The sequence below is a fragment of the Lycorma delicatula genome, chromosome 5 (assembly GCF_047948215.1).
Source record: "Lycorma delicatula isolate Av1 chromosome 5, ASM4794821v1, whole genome shotgun sequence".
Taxonomy (NCBI): Eukaryota; Metazoa; Arthropoda; class Insecta; order Hemiptera; family Fulgoridae; genus Lycorma; species Lycorma delicatula.
The window spans coordinates 127,381,384-127,402,752 of NC_134459.1; the positions used below are offsets into that span (position 1 = coordinate 127,381,384).

At 26.8% G+C, this 21,369-nt stretch overlaps 1 protein-coding gene and 1 long non-coding RNA gene across 5 annotated transcripts in view; one reads left to right on the forward strand and one right to left on the reverse strand.

Annotated features, from left to right (window-relative positions):
* Positions 1-13,802, forward strand: part of LOC142325368 (uncharacterized) — a 29,128-nt gene extending 15,326 nt beyond the window's left edge. Inside the window, exons 2-4 of one of the 3 annotated variants that reach the window (XM_075367061.1) lie at positions 4,960-5,154; positions 7,345-7,587; positions 12,474-13,802. In XM_075367061.1, coding sequence (XP_075223176.1) covers positions 5,149-5,154; positions 7,345-7,587; positions 12,474-12,662 — 438 coding nt within the window. In that variant the 5' untranslated portion in view covers positions 4,960-5,148 and the 3' untranslated portion in view covers positions 12,663-13,802. Of the gene's footprint in view, positions 1-2,388; positions 2,515-4,959; positions 5,155-7,344; positions 7,588-12,473 lie in introns of those variants that run through there. The other 2 variants (XM_075367062.1, XM_075367060.1) reach the window with 2 other exon arrangements.
* LOC142325369 (uncharacterized) lies at positions 389-21,092 on the reverse strand. 2 transcript variants are annotated; one of them, XR_012756518.1, is made up of 3 exons: positions 20,985-21,092; positions 9,047-9,214; positions 389-1,102 (listed from the first exon to the last, which is right to left on the reverse strand). It is a non-coding gene; the product is annotated as an uncharacterized LOC142325369 (long non-coding RNA). The 2 variants fall into 2 exon arrangements; XR_012756519.1 differs by lacking the exon at positions 20,985-21,092 and adding an exon at positions 12,453-12,562.
* Between the last annotated feature and the right edge of the window lie 277 nt (positions 21,093-21,369).

Below are 21,369 nucleotides of genomic sequence, written 5' to 3' on the forward strand. Positions count from 1 at the left end.
TTTTTTAAGTATTTCATTATTCTTTTACAGGATTGAATCATTGTATTTGTAATATTTTTTTGATATTAAGCAAAGGTTTTTGTACATTTTAAATATACTAAAAAAAATGATGTAAACCTTTCTCTAATTAGTCAATTGTATAGTAAGAAAGGAACTGGTCCATATCCCATAATTTGACCCAGTACTCAATTCTTACCAACAATATATTTCAGTTAGCTGATGTTAGTACCACTAATGTTCAAACAGAGGTTGAATAGATATTTAGTAAGATTTTCCCACTCTGCAGATCAGTTATTAAACTTAGTAGTATCTTTAAAAAAAACATAGAAAACAAATAACGTAATCTGAAATTTACTTGGATGGTAGTCAAGCATTTTCTAAAAATGTGATCTGAAATTTGAGATTCAAAAAAATATTTATGTACATTTATTCTACTGTTTAACTATTTGAATGAATGAATTTTATTTTTTAATAGTTTTTTTATTGAATTTTATCGGTTTATTTTTGTAAAAGTAATATAAATTTAACAATATTTTAATTAAATTAGGTTTACAGCTTTCCAGTTAATTTGAATTCTGTAAGAATAATTCTACAGCACAAGTGTAAAAAAATGTCCAAACTTTGTTTTTTGCTTCATGTTAAAAATTGATTAACATGCTCTTTCTGGGCTTTACTCTGCAACCTTTTCTTGAATTATTTTAAAATGAAATTCTGAAGTTTTTCCATTTATAACACACAAATACTATAAGCAAACTGAATAGTAGAGGTACATTACAAAAGAAATCTAAACACAAGATTTCTAGAACAAATTAATTTTTAACCAGTTTATTGAATGAGAAAATTCATTATGTAACTAAAGCTAAATTAGTACAGCTATATCACTACTGGAGTAGTTACTTTCTTGATGATAAAGATATCATCAGACTGAGGTTATGCCTGGCCTATCAATCTTGTCTTTACCTGATAGGCAAGGAATTTCAGCCATTAGGCTTATTGTTTAGCCACTGAATAGAAAAAGGAGACTTATGAGTTGGTTCTCAAGCAGGAACCATTACCAGGTACCAAGGATCCAACTAGGTCTTCCAGTCTTGACATTCTCAGCCTAGAAAACATTATGTGATCAGATCTTCAACTACAAAACTAATAATAGGGAAAAGGGATCAAGGATAAGGAAAAAGGGGTCATAAGAAAGGATTATCTGTCAAACAAGATAGGTCAGGGAATCCTCAGAATCTTAAATTTTTACTCTTACTAGGATTTTAAAATGTAAGGATTTTTTAATGTAATGGATTTTAAAATGTGCTTGATAATATGAAATATAAAATAACTATTATCACAATAAATAACTATTATATTTAGGAAGCATAAATAGTGTAGTGAAAGTTTTTTACTAAATTATTCATAGTAAGCTTCATAAATTTATTTTTAGGAAAAAATACTTGAATTTTTTGTTGAGTAATTTTGCTTTTAAATTAATTTTACAATCTATTTTATTTTCTGTGGTTATTAGAATGTCTAATATAACAGAATAGATTTAAAAGATTTTGTAATAGATATTAATAACAAAACATTGATGTGAACCTTTCACATGGATGAGGATAGAGGACACCATTGCTTTTTGAATGGTACTTTTTTATGTCTTATCCTAATTCTGTTCCTCACCTCACCCATTAACTATTTTGAAAAGTGCAAAATATTTTTCTATACTCATGTACATTTATAGAAATTTGCACATTACAAATAAAAAATAATTATGAGTATTGTCAGGAGAGCTCAGCACTGTTGTTACTAATAACAATGTGTTTATTAACAGGAAATATCTGGAGTTTAAGATTAGCTCAGTGGTCAACACTGGTTGTCTGACTTAAAAGCTGATTGTTCAAATTCAGCTGAACTGGCTCTGACTTCATAACTTAGAATGTTCAAATTCAATTGAAAAAGAGTTGAATCCATAAGCTATTTCATCTTGTTCGAAAGGGTAAATATCTCATCTTTATTTGATGGGAATTAAGAGCAAGTAAATTTTAAGATGCAAGATTTCCTTCTTTATTGTTGATTGAGAACTGAGGGAGTTACTCTCATAATTTTTATGGTGTAGATATTCCAATTCAGGACAATCAGTGAAAACAGATTACACTTTATGTTAAATCTTAACAGAATAATTGCAAAATAGTTATTAAATAATTTTTATCACAGCATTATTAATATTTTTCTTCAGTAGATATGAAGAAAATTTAATAAGTCATTTTATAAATCAACCAAATTTCATTATCACTAATTACTAAAATTATAAATGCAATATTATCAATTAAATAAATTCAAAATACACACAATCAGTCAAATAACTCAAATCAACTGAATTACTAAGAAACAACAATCAGTCTCAAATTGATCAATATTGACTACACTTCATTAAACAATTTTTACTTTAAGTTACAATGATTTCATTTTACAGTGTTAAATAAAATCTTCCTGTTTTCTTTTTCTACTTTGGAAACATAAATAAAATAAGAGGTAATGTAAAATTTAATTACATGTAATTTTGTGGTTATTGAAAAGCAGAATGAATTAAGTAATTCAAGACTATTCACGTTAATAAAATAATTAAAAATACTGCAGTAGGCTATGTTATTATTGTATAAGAACTACAATTCTCTATTAATTTATATAAAATCTTAATTGTACCTATTACTATTTTATAAAACTGGGTTAATTTATTAAACAAATAATAATACTATAACTGACCATAACTTAATGTCATAATGTAAATTTGTATTTTTTTCACCATACTTTAGTGCCAAAACTACTTTGTTGTGTTTCCTTTCCAAATCAATCATTATATATAAAAATAAGCAAAATATTTTATTACTAATATATGTTAATAGTGTTACTAATAAAAAAATCTTACTTTCTCAGGTGTTATATAACAAAAATTGCTGTAGATAGAAACGGCATCCTTACAATTTTTTTTTTTGTAAAATATATATAATCTTTAAGCTGCTTTATTAATTTACATATACATATTTTTTTTATTTGTAGAATGTTTTTGTTTTATTTGCATTTATATGAAAAAATGTGATTGTTTGAGTGTGTGTGTGTGTGGTGTGTGTGTGTGTGTGTGTGTGTGTGTGTGTGTGTGTGTGTGTGTGTGTGTGTGTGTATGTGTGCACACATGCATGAGAAGGTGTTAATATCTATGAAAAGATTTATTTTGTACTGGTTTTTAGTGTGAATCGTACTTACTAAATAAAACCTTAATAAAATGTAATTTAAAGAACAAAAACAAAACAACTGGTCTAATTAGTCCAAATGTTTTATTATTAATCTCTAAAAGTATTTGGATTGAATTGATTAAAACAATGGCTAAAGCCACATCTAACTTCTATAACAGTGGTTAGAAGTTTAATTCTGTTTAAGGACTAAAATAAAGGGAATTTATTAGTTGTATCAATATATTGTATTTATTAAATATTAAAAGTAATACTAATATTTCTTGCAATTTGCTTATTTCTTAAACTACAGCAAACCAGTTGGTGCTTTAAATAACAAAGAATTACACTGAGTAATTATTATGTTTGTCCTGGGCAAGGTATAAGCTGTCTTGATCTCTCATTGTTAGCTTACTTATAAGATAATCATTTTTACAAACATGATAATATTGAACATAAGCTTAGTCTTTAATCAGTCCTGAAATTGGGATTGGTCTATCTGTAGATCATTAGTTGCTTCCACCTAGTCCAGTCCTAGTGTTCCATTCTCTAAATTCAGTTCTGAAACATTTTCCCTACTCCATAATGACATTTCAATTTCAGACATCAGGAGTCTCACCTTCTATATTGTTTTAATAATTTCATCATTGTTCTTCCTCAATTTTCAATTCATAATTCAGTAATTTCAGAGTTGCTTAGTGATGTCCATTTTTTGGGGCATATACTCAGTATGAATTTGTGCCCAAACTTCTTATCCTTTTTGAAGTCTTATATACAGATGATGTTAACTTACCAAATCTGATGTCTTAACTTCACTGATGTTGAGGTTGAACAAAGGATTCTCATTGTTCTATGTCAAAACCCAAAACCCTTACTTTGACTTATCAAAATCTTCTTCTGTTCCTTAAACTGTTTGCTTCACATCGTTGATTCAAACTGTCTGTTTCCTTCCTTCAAGTTCTAAATTATATGGTTTAGTGTCTTTGCCAGAAAAAATTCTGCCCTGCTCTCTTTTAATTTTGTTTGCATTTAATTATTTTAATCTAAGGTTTACAAGGACTTAACCTATAGCACCCTAGTTAATTAATAGGACAAATATTTTTAAAGCATATAAACCACTCTATCCATGTTCTCTCTCACTCATCCTTTATGACCCTTTCATTGCTGTAACTTCCTGAGACGTATTACATAATCAGATGCTATCAGGTTGTGAAAAAACTGTGATTGTTTTATCAAAAACAGTCATCCAAGCATTTATCAGCTTGTTAATTCAACTTCCCATCACTATTGAGCAGTACTGAGTTTTCAATCTTCAATAAGACTGCTGCTTTTTTTAACAGGGCATCACATGTTTGAGTTATAATGGAAAGATTAAGAGACTAGCTTTTTTTTGGATAAATTATTTTATTATTGATGTTGATATACTGCATTAGTGGTTTACATTTCCAGTTTGTAGAATTACATAGAAGCCAGAACTCCTTGTTCTTTTAAATAGAAATCAAACCATTTCTTTTAAGATCTCTACAAATAACTTAGTTTGATTTTTCACTCTACTTCTTCTTATACTATCATCAGTCACCTCCATGATTAAATAAATGAAATTAACATCAATTAGTGAAAATAAATATAGTTAGATATAATTTAAAAAAGTCATATCAATTCATATTCTTGAACAATGAGATTTAAAAGAAATAAATAATATAATCGAGGGAATAAAATTTAGTAAATCTAATTCTGGGTTTTACTTTAGCTCTTCTCTATTTGGTTATAAAACAAAATCCTGGACTGGACTGAATCATAAAGAAGAAAATGAGGAGAAATGGTGGATGATAAGTAAAAGAAGTCTTCGGGCTTCAGCATTTGAAGTGGAATAAAAATTAGATGAAAATACTGATTAGAAGCGGAAAATGTAACTGAGCTTGCACACTGGAACCAGTACATGACTGTATGATCATTTTATACTTTATTTTTTTTTTATTTATTTATAATTTACTTAAAACTTGCTCATGACTTGTTTTTTTTTCATGAAACTATAATTTAGTTATGAATGAGAGATTTTAGGAATAAAAAATATAAAATTTTACAGCAGCTGATAATTTGTTAATTTTTTTTATAGGTATGTATTATACATATTTTTAATCGGATAACATGTTCAATAGATTAAAAAATTAAGCAAATTTAGTATAAAAATTTCCTGAGGAAACACAATGCAATGTATTAAATGCTGATAAATTTAGATAATATCAATTAATAAATAATTCAATCTACTGTTGTACTTCTCAATAAAAAAGAATAAAAATGATTTTGATATTGATTAGCAAACCTATGTGCGTTTGTATCATGAATAAACAAATACATCCTCTAAAATTATAAATACATTTGACAGAGTACAAATTTTTCTGTAATTAAAAACCTACCTCTTTATTTTCTATTTTTACCTCAAGGATTTCATTTACATTAATTTTTCACTTCATTTAGCTGAGAGTATAATTCATTTTCATTAAAGAAACTTGATCTCTTTCATTAACATTATTTTACAGATTAAGATTTCTTAGAGTACAGTAATATTAATACTAGACACAAATTGTCATTATTATTTTCCAAAATATAAAATTTCAATTCCATTCAAAACCATTCTTTTAATTTAAAATTTTATTTTTCAGTATTGTAAAGAAAGTAATATTTTTATTATCACTTAAACTTATTAGCAGTTAAAAATGAATAAAACTGTATTAAATTTATTCCTGACTTGAAAAAAAAATGGATATCTGGCAGCAAAACCTCTTGTTTATAACATTTGTCTGTCTATTATGTTACAGTTTATAAATTGTTACAAAAACAACTGTACAATTAATTAATCATAAATATTATGTTATATATATGTTGTTCTCTTGTTTAGTAAATTATCTTCATTAATTTTATTAATGATATATATCCTGTAATATTACTACACATCCAACATTCAGGTAGTATTTTTCCATATTTTTCTAAATAGGAAGATGCTTATTTTCATGCCAACATATTTCCTTCAAAATTACGATGAATTATTAATAATGTCAATTTCATTGCGTGTACAAGTTAAATTCATTTAATATGATATTCATTCACTTAATATTTACTATTTACTTATCAGTTTAATTAACTTTGTTTAACATCGCCCTTTTTTATCTTGATCAACATTTTAACTCTATTCAAATCTTATCTTTAATGAAGAACTGTGATAAACAAAAATATACTACTGTGACACACAATATAAGTACTTAATATTTTTTGAAACAGCACAAAATTAGAATCCATGCTATTTTCATGATTACAAATAATAAATGAACCACTAAAATACAACTCGTCATTGTAAAAATATCCTCCAAATTTTTGACCATCTTATCCATTTTGTATTTAATTATAATTATCATTGTAATAATCATACTTAATACCCTCCCTATTAATATTCATTCTGATATTTTTTAATTTAGAGTAGTGTATTATATGCCATAACCAAGATGATGCAAGCAATAGGATTTGAATTAAAAGTCACTTCCAAAATTGGTATGAGTGTTCGCAATATATAAAAATCCCATCCCAGACTTATTAAGAGAGCAGGAAAGTGGTTTCTTGCTTCTTCTTCACTGGACCAAAGATATTCTTATTATATATATATATATGCCAAGCCCCTAAAAATATAGTATGTTCACACATTCAGTTTCTTATATGTTACTTATGCCAGTATTTATTCTCTGAATTTCACAAATTTACTATAAAATCAAAAGCATTAAAGTGTATATAATTTAAGAAATTTTTTTACTACCAGATGAAATCTGTATTTAAAGAGTAATTTTAATGTGCATCTAAGTATATGTAAAATGTATTCACGTCATAGTTTAAAGTAGCAATAATCTTTTTTTGACTACAGTAGTATTTTTTTAAAAAAAAGGCATTTTTTTTTTAATTTTCTTGTTATTTCACTTGCAACAGTTAATAATGTTCATTTCCTTAGTCTGTTATTATTTCCATGTTAGTAGTCCAGATTAGTAATTTATTCTTCACTACATTATTTTAACCCCACTTTTTTAAAATACAATTTGTATTGTGACATTTAATATGAAAAACATTAATGTGGTTGAAAATATTTTTTCAGATGTCAGAAGATAATAATTCATGTGCAATATCAGAGGTAATATTGCTTTCAGGTGCTTGTGTTATGATGATAGTGCTTGTCATTATACTTTATATAAATATGGATGAAAACTGGGCATCTGACCCAGAAACAAGAACACGAGTATTAATATTTGCTATGGTTGTTTTCTTCTTCAATATCTTATTATGTTGTTATATGAGTAAAAAATTAGGAGTTCGTATCTGCAGGCCGCAAGTTTATGAGGTAAGTTGGCTTACCACTTTTTTTAAATAAACTTTTATTATATTCTGTTTATTATTCATTATTTTTTTTTTTTTTTTTTCACTTACTTCATTTGTTTATCATCAATATTTAGTACTTTTTCTTATATTTCTGCTTTGTCAGAATGTACTTTATAAAGTTTAATTGAAAAAGATAAACATAATTTAATCTATTAAAACTCTGTAGATAAACTTTTATTGTCTCATTGGTACAATCTATATTTAAATAATACTGCATTTTATATCAATGATCGAGATTATAAACATACATTTCTATAAATTTAATAATTAAAATTATGATTTTAATTAAATTTTATTTAATAAAAAAAGTTTTGATCAAGCAGAGATCTCTGTCTAAGTACTGTATATAGGTAATAAACCATTGTATTATAATGTTAGAATGAATTTTGCTAAATTATTTTTCAACAGTGAGTATTATGTTTTAAGTAAAAAAAAAAAGATTTATATTTTAAAAGAAGAGATAGTAATAAAAATGTAACAAAAAAAAATAGAAAAAATGAAAAGTAGTAGTATTCAGGTTTTTGTTGGGTAAATTAGTGGCTTCAGAAAAGTTAAGTAAATTGGCTCCTGTTATTCACTTAGATAAATTTGGTACAGATTCACAGTGTACTGTTGATCCAAAGAGCTAACTGTGTGTTGTCAATATACTTAAGAAAATAAATAATAATAATGCTAAAAATAAAATAAAACAATGCTAAGTTAATTAAATGTATTTCTCAGTAAACAACATACAAGTGTTGGAATTGTGAGCATTTATTAATATGATAAACAGATTGTAAATTAATCAGTATACATAAAAAACAAACAATTTTTTCTAGTAAAGAAATCTGAACTCTCTCATGTTATGCAGTTGAAAACACATAAATAATAAATTTATCTAAAGAAATACTATTTATCATAATGATGGAATGTTTGAATTATTCCTGTATTGTTTGCAAACAATAAATAATTAGATAACTTTCTGTAACATGGATTATTCCACTAGGTCATAGCCTTAATAATGTGCACAGCTAAAAGAATCAAATGAAAAGATAATGAACTCACTAGTTCAAGTATTCATTAAAAAAATATAATTTATTGAATTTTAAGATTTTTTTACTTTAAGATAACTAACTGTCTTGAGAATAACTTTCCTATCTTTGTGAACAATTTCTGTCTTTATCAAAAGGTTTTGAAATGATTTTGTGGTTTTCCTACATCTGTAATTCATTACAAAATCAGAAACAACATACTACATTAATTTTAAAAACAGCTGCATGTACATTATTCATCAATTAAAATTAAAATTCAATTCACAATGATATTTATGCAGGAATGTCTTTCCATCATAAACTTATTTATCAGCTCAATTCTACCAACCTGATCAAACAATCAATTTGATACTCTATTTGTAAGTTTATAAAGGTTATGATTTTTCTTACTTGTAAATATAAATTAAATACGTCTGAATTTTCTGCCATATAAATAAATTTATGTGCAATCTTTTTTCAAAATCTGTTTCTTTAGACTTGTAGCAACATTTTTGAGAACTTCAGGTAAAAGCAATGTAGGATTATTCCACAACTTTTTTTACTTTCAATAAAGCAGCACTGAAAAAAATAATAAGGGATTTTTATTACAAAAAATTTATAAGTTGTTAAGTATGTAAGGAATCTTTTTTTAATAAATTAAAAATGACTTTTTTAACCTTGTGGAATATTGCTTTTAGAATATTTTTTTGAGCTAATATTTAGTTCCTTCTTAAGTGATGTGGTGTGGTTGTTAGTTATACTAATCTTAAAAAGTTTAAGAAACTTCTTTTGCACTGCATACTTAATTGTGTTTGTTCATTAAAAATTATTTTGTCATATTGGTCTGTTTATAAATCTATAATTTTTTAAGTAAATGAGATGCAGATTTACGTTTTATGCTTCAATAGGCCTCAAAATGAGGTATCATGTTGTACAGCAGGAATTTTTATTGTTATGCATTGTTTTTTTATTTCTTGCACTTCACCCACAGATTTCAGAGCCTTGTTGGACCTTGATGGTGTAATATGGTTTAATTCTATTCAGTATAATTAAGACCATGTTAATAAACAGTTTAACAAATTGCATTCAAATTATTCCAAATAACTTACAATCTTACTGTAAGATTGTTTTGATTCACTTTCTTCTTTGTTTTATGATCACCAAATATGTTTGAAGCTTATGAGTCGGGATATGTGAAATGGAAATTTCACATATTTATATTAATTTTTTTATATTAATTAAGTTAATATTTAATTTTCATTGTATGAAAAATGCCATGCTTTATCAGGATTTAAACCCAGGACCTTACAGATAAAAAGTTGAGATGCTATCATTCTGTCACTCGGAAATTAGAAGATAATTTCTAGTCCTTCAATCTTAATAATAATTGGTTGAGATTGTTTTAACAATATTCCTTTGGATTAACTGAAAATTCAAGTTATAAAATATGAAGAAAACTAAAATGATTTTAAGTATATACATTAAAGTGCAACTCATTTTAATCTTTTAATTCAAAAGATCTTATTTTGCATGAAAGTAAGTAAATTATAAAACAATGAAAGATTCAGAATCTTTATCTTATTTAAACTAATTTTTTTTCACCACTTGAATATATTGCAAAAAAAAATCACCAGAACAAGTTTAACCAATGAATTTAAATCTTAAGAACAAACAATTCATTAAATTATTGAAATATTTGATCAAATTTAGTTGGAACTGTAAAGAAGATAAAATTCCATTACACTCTCAAATTATCAAATAAATGATGTCCTTTGATTAAATACTTCAATTAAAACTATTTATATCAATTTATATGAATAGTTGTTTGCTGGGTCATTTATTACGTTATCAAACCTGTAAAAGATTAAAGGTTACTCTTGTTAAATTAGCTAGTTGGCAAGTATGATGGCAATATAATTCATATCTGTATAGTTTTTATCAATGTAATTTTATTATTTTAAAACTGATTTAAATAATTTACTTTGTACTTATTAATATTTTTATTATTATTATTATTTTATTAAAACTGAGCACTAAAGAGTGAATTTGACATTCAGAAAAAAGCCAGTAAACTCATTCAAAAAAATAGATATGTTAATAAGTACTTAAGGAATTTTTTTTAAAAATAAATTAAAAATGATTTTTTAACTTTGTGGAATATTACTTTTACAAGATCTTTTTTTAGTTAATATTTAATTCCTTCTTAAGTGATGATGTTAATTACATCCACTATAAAATTGTTAAGAAACCTCTTTAGAATATGGTTGCATAGCAGTATACTTCAATTGCATTAAGTTTGTTCACAGAAAATGACTTTGTCATATTGGTGTGTTTATAAATTTATATTTTATTTATTTATTCAGCGTATAGCACCAAAACACAACGCCAATTACAGTCAAAATTACAAACAACGATTTAACAAACTAATATATGCTACTGATTCTGGAGTTGCCATTAGGAAATCTTCAGGATTCCCTTCGTAAGCTGTCCTAGGGCATACTTCTGTGATGTGTCTGATAGTTTGATTTTCACCACATTCACAAAGGGGCATAGGTGTTTTACCCCATTTATACAGGAAATAGGCGCACCTACCATGCTGAGCCTGTATTCTGTTTAGCGCTGACCATGTCTTACGTGGCAAGTCAAAACCTGGCGGCCTTTGAGTAATACATGGGATTTGGTTATTCTGTTTTGTGACCCATTCTTGACGCCAGGCGTCAGTTAGGTTAAATCCGTCCTCTGTGGCAGCAATTGCTGTTTTGATAGGTGGCTTTCTAGATCGAAGGCGACCATAATTGGCGTCCTCAATATCCTCATGTATTCGCAGGTTTCGATTGTCCATAATGTTCTTGTACTCTCTTACAAGAGCGTTCATATGGTGCAGCTTTGGGGGTAGTATGTGGCTCAATACCAGGAACCATTCCACGGGAGTAGACCTGATAACCCCAGCAATCATTCTCATAGTATTATTAAGTTGAGCATCAATTCTATGAACATAAGGGATGTTAAGCCACACTGGCACACAATATTCAGCAGCCGAGAAGAACAAGTTCAGAGCCGATGTGCGCAAAGTACTCGGATATATATTTTTAAAATTGTTGGTAAGTAGAACTTTATTTTACACAGAAAGCAATTTTCTTGTGAGGAACTCTGCATTTGGAAATTGCACTAATAAAGCACGGCAGGCTCCAACATGCTGTTCCATGACTCCATCTGACAATGCATTCACAAAAGTTATTCAAATGGTTACACATTTAAATCTTTTTTTAATAAGATTATACATTGTTGACTGCGGCTTATTTGGTTTGACCACTTGTTTATGAATAGATTTAATTGGCGATTGTTCAGTCAGAACAGTAATGACTTCACATGTTTGCATTCTTATATTCTTTCATTTATTAATACCTGTCTTTAACACTGCAAATCGAAGTTTATTCCAAACAAGCATTATTTCTTAACAAGGTGGATTCCTGTTAAAGGATTTACAAAATGCATCCTAGTGTCTTTGTTTGCCCAGTTTTTGTCATCATTCATGAACCCAAACACATATTACCAACCTCAACAATGTAACTACTTCTGCTCACATTAGCTATGGCTTTGTAATTAAAACAAGAGGGAGAGTGAGTTTCCTGTGACCTTGAGAGCATAATACTAGCCGCAGTAAATTAGTTATTTCTTAGGAACTGAATATCATGCAATTATCAAAACAGTAACATTTTAATTGCAGGGAGAGATATTGGGAGACTTCTCAGATGTACTATACAGTCATAAAAGTTATGATGTTATTTTTAAAATGATAATTTGTACTTTAAAAAACCTTTGTTTTGATTTAATGCAGGATGAAAGAAGAGATTTTTATTCAGTGAATTCAAGTCGTCATCTGCTATCACAAGATCTTCCACCATCATATGATTCTATTACAGTAACCTGTACAAGTAACATAATAAATCCACCAACATATGATGAAGTTAACATCAAAAGCATTGTGCTAAATCCTGTAAAGGTACACCATAAGGCTACTGGTTGAACTGATAAATAAAATATTAAACGTAATAAAGTTTACTTGAAGAATGAGTATGTTGTGTATGACATAACACATACTCACTACCAGATATGATTTTTGCAGTTACTGCAAATAACTTCCATCTGTTAGATGAGAAATAAGGCCCTGAAGAGCACAAATAGGATCAATAATGTTTTTTTTTTCAGACAGGAAATAATTTTTCTGGTTTAGATTTTTATGTAATAATATTAATATAATCTCCAAATATTATATTTTGTATAATATAAAGATACTTTATATTATTTGTAAAATTTGTCTTTTATTTGTAAAAAATAAATAAAAAATACTATTAAATTTCTTTTTTAAATTATACATTATTATTATAAACATAATGATTAATTAAAGTATGATAGATTTGGAGTTTATGCATTACTTATGTATCTGTTACTTCAATCCATTTTAATTTTTTATACTGAAAATAAAGTTTATTATAAAAAATAATATTGTAAAATTATATGAAAATTTGTTTCACATATATTTCACTTATGTAAAAAACTATTTATTTTTTTTAATAATTTCACTAATTATCTTAAAAGTTTTAGGAATATTTTATGAAATACAATAAACAAACATTATTTTAAAAATAAAACATTTTGTTAGTTAATTAAAAAAATAAGTTATAAATAAAAATGAGAAATTGTAATCATGAATGTAAACAGTTCATAAAATATTAATTACAGAAGAATATACTTGTTCAGTGTTAGCTAATTCTAAAGAGAGAGAAAATTGATTGTCGTAATTAAAATACTGTATGGCAATGAAGAGCAATTCAATTTTGTTAAATCACAAAAAAATTAAATAATTAAATTTATATTATTTGCTTAGATAATATAACTTAATTTTTTTAGTCTTAGAGATCTTTTGTATAGTCATTTATATTATGGGAATTCTGATAATGATGAATGTATTTGAGTATTCCAATGTATATTCTTAATTTATTGCCAAGATTTATTATATATTAATTTATATTTCATATATTAATGAAAACTAAACATTTCAATATGCAGAATTAAGAAATAGTAATACATAAAATGTAATATTTCTAACAGAAAATTACTACTACTACTACTACTAATAATAATAAAAATATTTAAAACAATGTTTGTGGGGAAAATTTATAAATAAAGAATTATAAAGTTAATGTGTGTTCATTACTGTACCTCGATTTCTACATTTTATTTTAACAAGTATAATGCTATTTCTTAACAAAAATTCATAATCTGAGAAATGTTTCTTTTCTCAATTTAGATGTTATTCAGAATAGTTTAGATTAATTAAATATTGTAAATACTGAATTTACTTGTGACAATTGTTAGATGTTGACTTCTTGCAGCTGGACAAAAAGCTCGACAGCCAGCTAAAAAGCAGCTTTTAACATGAGGAATGTGCAAAAAAAGAATCTTGAGGGCCAACACACATGTTAACTGGACCAAAGAAAACAGGAAAAATTTTATATTTTCTGATGAGTCACATTTTTATGTTCAGGGGCAAAGGATTCCATACATTATAAAAGCATCAGATGAAAATACATCAGACTCATATCCAACAATCAGTTAAACAACTTCAGAAAAAAATGTTTTGTGGTTGTTTCACATTTGAGGGCCTTTGTTCATTACTTCATTTAGATGATATGTTGAAAAGTGATAGATATATCAAGATTCTGAAGGAAAGGGTTGTGACACAACTTCAAAACAAATTCCCACGAGGCAACAGAGTATTCCAACAAGATTTGACTGTGCTCCATATGGTAAAAAAAGTAGAAAAATTGTTTGAAAAACGAAACATTAATGTGCTCCTGTGGCCAGGACTGAACTCCCCAGACTTAAACTCAATTGAAACTCTTTGGGCATTAGTCAAAAATGAATTATATCACAGAAATTGACCTCATTAAAACAATAATATCAGTATGGTTTCATGATGAAGAAATCAAAGAAATTTGTAATACACCAAATTGTGTACATGAATTGATTTAGAGTAAAGGAGGACATATTAATTACTAGATATTCACAAATTCCACAGGTATGATTTTTTTCTAAATAAAGTTACCCTTTATTATATAACATCTGTGTTTGGTTAATCTGCACGCTACTGTACGGGAAAAATGTTTAAATATCAACATAAACTCAAGCTACAAGTTGTAATAGTCTAAAAAAAAGTAATGATAACTTTATAAATGATAATTCAAAATGTTTATAGATAGTTTCATAGCCATGTAATTTTTTGATTAAAATACTTCTTGAGATATTATCAAGAAAAAACTTTTCAAAACAAATTATTTGAAAAGGCAATGAAAAATAAAATTTTTTAACAAACCATGATTACTATTCTGGTTAGCTATGGCTAACCAGAATAGCAATCATTTAATATTTTTCATAGCTATTGTCAAAAGTGGTCATTATTATACTCCAAGTAATGGTTTTGTAACCAAAAAAATAGATCGTTTTGAGGTAGAAGCACTTCTTAACTTTTATTTTTATACTGTTTCATTGTTGAACAGTTATTTAAGAAATATTGTGGACTACTTTTGAAATTATCCATGTAAAAAATTAAATGGCCACAGACCATTTTAATTAGGGTTGCCACAAAAATGTATCCATTTTTGTCAAAGTTTTTTGTTTCAATGTCCTTTATAATGATAAGTTAGTCCTACCCTTTCCATTAAATATTTTTGAGTTGACTATTCCTCCATTCATTCATAAATTCATTGGCTTGTGACCCCTAACCTTAGTACTTTTGTTTTCTTCACAATCATTTTCATTCCATATTCTGTCTAAAGTCTTCTAATGTTTAATCATCTGTGCTTCAACTATTAAAAAAAACTATACTTCAAGTAGTATTTGAAGTATACTTCAAAGTATGTATATTTATAGAAAAACAAAACTACTTAAAAGTAGTAGATAGATATCAATGATAAATTTCCATGCAATGTGATGACACATGATTAATGAATCTCATTAAGGATGATACTTCTGTTTAACATGTTAATACAGCAAATACACCACAGCTGGTTGTGACACCATTCTGTGAGATGGACTATACACCTGAGGTCAAGTGTGTTTTAATACCACTGCAGGAACAACAGCCTATTCAATTAAAACCTGAACTTATCAGCACATTTAATTCTATATTAGGCAACTAGGAGGGTTGGTTTTGTTTTTCATTTGAACTTATACAGCAGTTTGCAAATTAATCAGAATGCAGTTGTTATTTAATAATAAGCAGCTTCATTTAGAAAAAAATCATATATTTGCAATTTGTAAATATCTAATAATTAATATGTCCTCGTTTATTCTTAATCACTTCATGTATACAATTTGGCATCAATTCAACAAGTGAACTTCACATTTTTTTTATTTCTTCATTATGAAACGATACCAATATTATAACTTTAATGCATGCCATATGGTGACACTGACTGATTTAAGATAAAAAAATGTACTAGACAAGGTTCCATCTTATCCCCTTTAATTTTTAATCAAATTATTTTAGAATAAGCAAATAATTTTAGAGGAGAAGAAAAAGAAATGCATTTTTCTATACATCTTCATAAGTATAAGGATAAGAATTTGATCAAATTAAATAAGGTATCTTTTTTAAAGCATATAAAATTTCTTCTAAGCTGGTTTTATTAATAATAAAAAATTGACTGTTACAATATTTGAAATTTTCACCCTTTTGACATACCTAACTTTAACACTATTTTCATCAACTCCAATAATAATTTTAGTGAAAATTAAAATTATCACCAATATATAATAATATTATATATTACTAACTTACTAATAAATATTATATTATTAACTTTATGAATATTTAATAAATATTAATATTTTAATAATATTAATTATAATTTTAACATTAATTTAGTAAAGCTGTGTAAAAAATTGTAATGAGTTTTAAGGCAGAGTTAAAAAAAAGTTAAATCAGTTTTGCATTTCTTAATTCAAGTCTTTTTTAGACAAAACAATAGAAATTAACCTTTTTTTAGACAAAACAATTTATTAACTGAGAATTTATTTAACCAAAAAAAAAAAATTACAATTAATCAATAAAAAGAAAAGAAAATTTTAAATTATGTTTATAGAAATGTTTTTGAAATTTCAAACTGGATATTACTTTTCTCCACTTTGTGGGAAGATTTTATTTACTCACCTGAGATAAATTTCAGAAAAAAAATTTAGGAACATGAATTAGGGTAATATAAATTTGTGTTCATTTAAAATGTGTTTTGGAATTTTGAATAAGAATTCTTTTCTACATAATACACACAGTGGGCCAAATAAAACTGCCCCCAGGAAATAAACATTTAACTCTTCCAACATCTGTGGGTTGTTCTCGTAGACTTTCCCTTTCAGATAGAACCTGAGATAAAAATTGTAATAAAGGAATAAGTCTAGAGATTCAAGTGGCCACAATTCCTTACTGACTGTTTGTTCTATCCTTCATGAAATCTTGGTGGATTCAAGTGATACACTGATCAGAAGTGTGGCAAGTCGCTTCATCTTGTTGGAAGTATCAAGAAAAAAGTTCTTCTGGAGTCAAGTTATGCGTAAATTCTTCGTACAGTTGTAAAAAGACATCGATACTAACAGTCTCCTCAAAGAATATGGGTCTGATGATTTGGCTTCCAGAAATTGCACCATAAACACAAATTTTTAAATCATGGAGTGGTTTCTGACGAATTTCACTTGGGTTTTGTGTAGCCCAGTACCGTGGATTCTGAGAATTAACATAGCCTGATTTATGGAACCACACTTGAAATGAAGAGAAAAGGATCAAGCAATCCATCTCTAATATTCTGTAAGGGCCACTAATAATAATTTACTCATTTACCCTTATGTTGTTTTAATTCGTGCACAACACTCGCACAGTAGGCTTTCATTTGTAAACCTGAAGTACACACCAACATGAGTTTCGAGAAACTCCTGTTTGTTGGGCTAATCGTTGTGTTGACTTGTAAGGACTCCTTCCAGTATGATATCAGCGAAAACCGGAGTTTGAACAGTTGGTTGTTTCACTCTCTTTGTATTGGTTCAGAGCCAGTTGTTTGCCACTTTTTCACTAAATCTTGAATTGTTGATTTTGCCGGAACATTAATTCTAGGATATATCCCTTGAAACCTTTCACGAACCAAACTTATTGACGTGTGTGAACATATTCCTCCACAATGAAAGTGCATTGCTCTATTGAATACATCATGATGCACTAACACTACAGACTTACTGAACAGGAGGGGAAGACTGAAAGCTTATGAGTGAGTCAATGATGTTCAACTAATACGCATGTGACAAACAGTGTCTTGTTAATACTGTGTCAGACAGCTGAGACTGGTTTTATATGGTCCACCCAGTACATTACTGCTACTAAATGGTAATTGAAATGTACCAAAAATTCAACTTGTTTATGTTTATGTATATTCATAAATAGTTTATCACAAATTGCAACCTAGCAGCAGAATTAAACCTGTAATGTATACTTACACTCTTGTATCCACTTTTTCTTATAGACAAAAATTTCTAAAAGAATTCTGTACATTACAAGATTTTAAAGGACATTTTTTAATCTTTTAAAATTTTTATTTCAGTTTTTTACATTTCAATTCAGACTAATACTTCAATTTTAGACCACTGACACATGCAGTTGTTTTGACCGAAGCGATTAAGGAATTGATAATAAAGTAGACACAACATTCAGTTGTTCTGCAGTACACAAAATAGTTAACACATTTACCAAGACACACACCCCACTGAGCATCGCCTACTAGTTTTCTTATCAACTCTGTGAGTGGTAAAGATACCTACACTGCCTGTGTAGGTTTTACTGCTTAAACCATTGTAGGTTTATCCTGTCATTTACAGCAGATTTTTAGGTTGTTTTTGTTATTAGTGTATTATATCTTTTATTGTTTTTCTTTATCACTCTTGCTTAAATTTTTTTACTAAATTGGAGTGAATTTTTGTTAATTTAATTAAAGAATAATAATTATTAATCATTAGAAGAATGGAAGAAATATTTTCGCTTTTGCAAATTTTTATATTTTTTCCAAATTTCTACACATCTGCTTTTCTTCTTTGATCAGACTAACAAATGTGACCCAACACATTAAATGTAATAATGAATGATAATAATAATGTGTCACTAATATTAAAGAACAACATGGTAAACACTTCATTAAAAAACATATATAAGTGTTCATGGCCTTATTAATGTAGACGTTTTTAAATCTTACTTTTGTTTCATCAAACAAAAACATATTAGCTTTGGAATTACACATTCCTTTCTAATCATACTTCCTCCTGTTCATTTTTAATTTAATATTTTTCATACTTGTTTTATTCGTTAAGACATAATCAAGATTTTTTGATTGGTAGCAGATGAAATCAGTAGCAGAAACTGATGCATTGAAAAGAGAATGAATCAAATTTCTTAAACAGACTCTTTTCCATTCATTATCAGTAACATTATTGGTCAATAGGATAATTATATTTCATTTATTTATCAGATCTTTACCCATTTATTACTTTAATTACTTCTTGTTAAGCTTTATTGGAATATAACTTTTAGATCCAAATGGAGAATATATTTTACGTTTTAAATAAGCACTACTTGAGAGCTGAAGAAATTAATTAATAACATTTTATTAATTATTGGAATAAAAAGCATTTTTCCATATTTAAAGAAATCTTAAATTTTGAATTATTGATACAGTGGAATTTTATAATGAGGCCTCTTTTAATAAATATTAATTTCATTTGAATTTTATCTTCTGCCTTTTACATTTTTATTTAGTATAAAATGTCATTTGTTAGTTCCATTAAATGGAATTTTTTTTATATAAGTCAGTAGATCTCTTACCCACAATTTGTTATATTTATCCTTTTTTATTCTGTCATGTCTAACATTTAAAAAAATTAATTTCCTAAAATAAATCAATATTTCAGTAAAAAAATACTTGATAATTCTACCACAAGTACTACCAGTTTGATTAAAAATCCCTATTGTTTTTCAACAATATAATACAACAGTTGGCTTACTTAATTGCTAATGGATTTAATAAATAGTATATTTAAAAAACAAAACTTTTTTTATTTAATGGATTAAATAAAAATTATTTAGCATATACAGGGTTGGAGCCCATTATATATATATATATATATATATATATATATATATAAATTTTGGTCAAATGAGTTTCATGATGTAACAAATCTGTACAATAACATCATGAATTCAAAAAATCCAGCTTAAATTTCAAAAGTTAGTTTGTAATTAAAATAGAAAATATTATTGTAATAAAATGACTGCTTGAAATTACAAAAATGCTGACATTTAAAGTAAAAAAATGATATTTTATTAATTTTCTAACACTGTACTTTTAATGCATTTTCAGCACACTGAGTATAGCTTTAGGGCTGGAAAGCTTTTCACCTAGGCTCTGAGTATCTGTAATAGTACTACATCAACTAGAAGCTGAGATAAAACATATTTTCTGGACTTTTTTCCAAATCTAAATATATTTTTTATTACCAAAATGCAATAAAATACAATTTTTAATGTAATTTTATATTGTACTGCAAATGAAATTTCTAGGAATGGCAGCACAAATAATCAGTTTAAAATTATAATAAATTTGTTAACATTTTTACGTAAGTTGCATTCTTGTGTGGTAGCATGTAACCACAAGCATGTAAAAGGCTACCAGCCTTTTACATCATGCTTGCTAAAGTGGTGGTGATAGAATTATCATTATGTAAAGAGACCTCTGGGTAAGTAAAATTCAACTAAAATGTTGACTGCTGAACTATTGGATATTGTAAATTAATGTTGTTTAATTCTCCAACCATGTCATTAATTAAACATTCAAAGTTATTTTTTTTTAAGCTGACATTGGTCTATTTTTATTCAAAGAAATATAAATGTTGGAATATAGAAACCAACAAAAACCTTATTACCTAAAAAAACTCACCTCTACGTTGATTTTTTTTTTTATGAATTAAGTCCTACAGCTACAATTTTTGTGTATTTCTAAAAAGAAAAAATATTGAAAACCACTGATAGCATCTGTAGTTACTGCTCTACAAATATGATAAAGAAATGTTTAAAGAAAAAGTAATTAATTACATTTATTTACTAAGTAACTACTTAAAATTACAGATAACCAAACATTAATAATCACAAATTACTTTGTAGTATTTTAATTTATTTTTTTATATAAGTTCTAAGTTTTTTCTACAGTTATTCCTTTATTTTTTAAATCATCAGGACATTTTTTATAGATACTTATACCTTTATATAATAAAAGTTAGAACTAACATAACGCAAATATAGCATACAAGTAGAGTACAAGACAAACAAATCCACACATCAAAATGAACGCCATTGAAAGTAATGACCTTTAACTTCCACTGACGATAACCTAAAAAGATATTTTGGAAGCACAATTCCTAATATTTCAAAAATTCCGTTTTAAATAAAAATTATTATTTTGTTTTTGTTTATTCATGACTGGAAAAATAATTTTTCTACAAACTTCTATGGTATTTTTTTACGAAAAAATTGTCTCTCCCATAATTGAATTTTTCTTGATTACATATAATCACATTTACGAACAGAACATTTTCCTCCTAAAGGAAAATGAGAGTAATTTCATTACAATATAATACGTGATTTC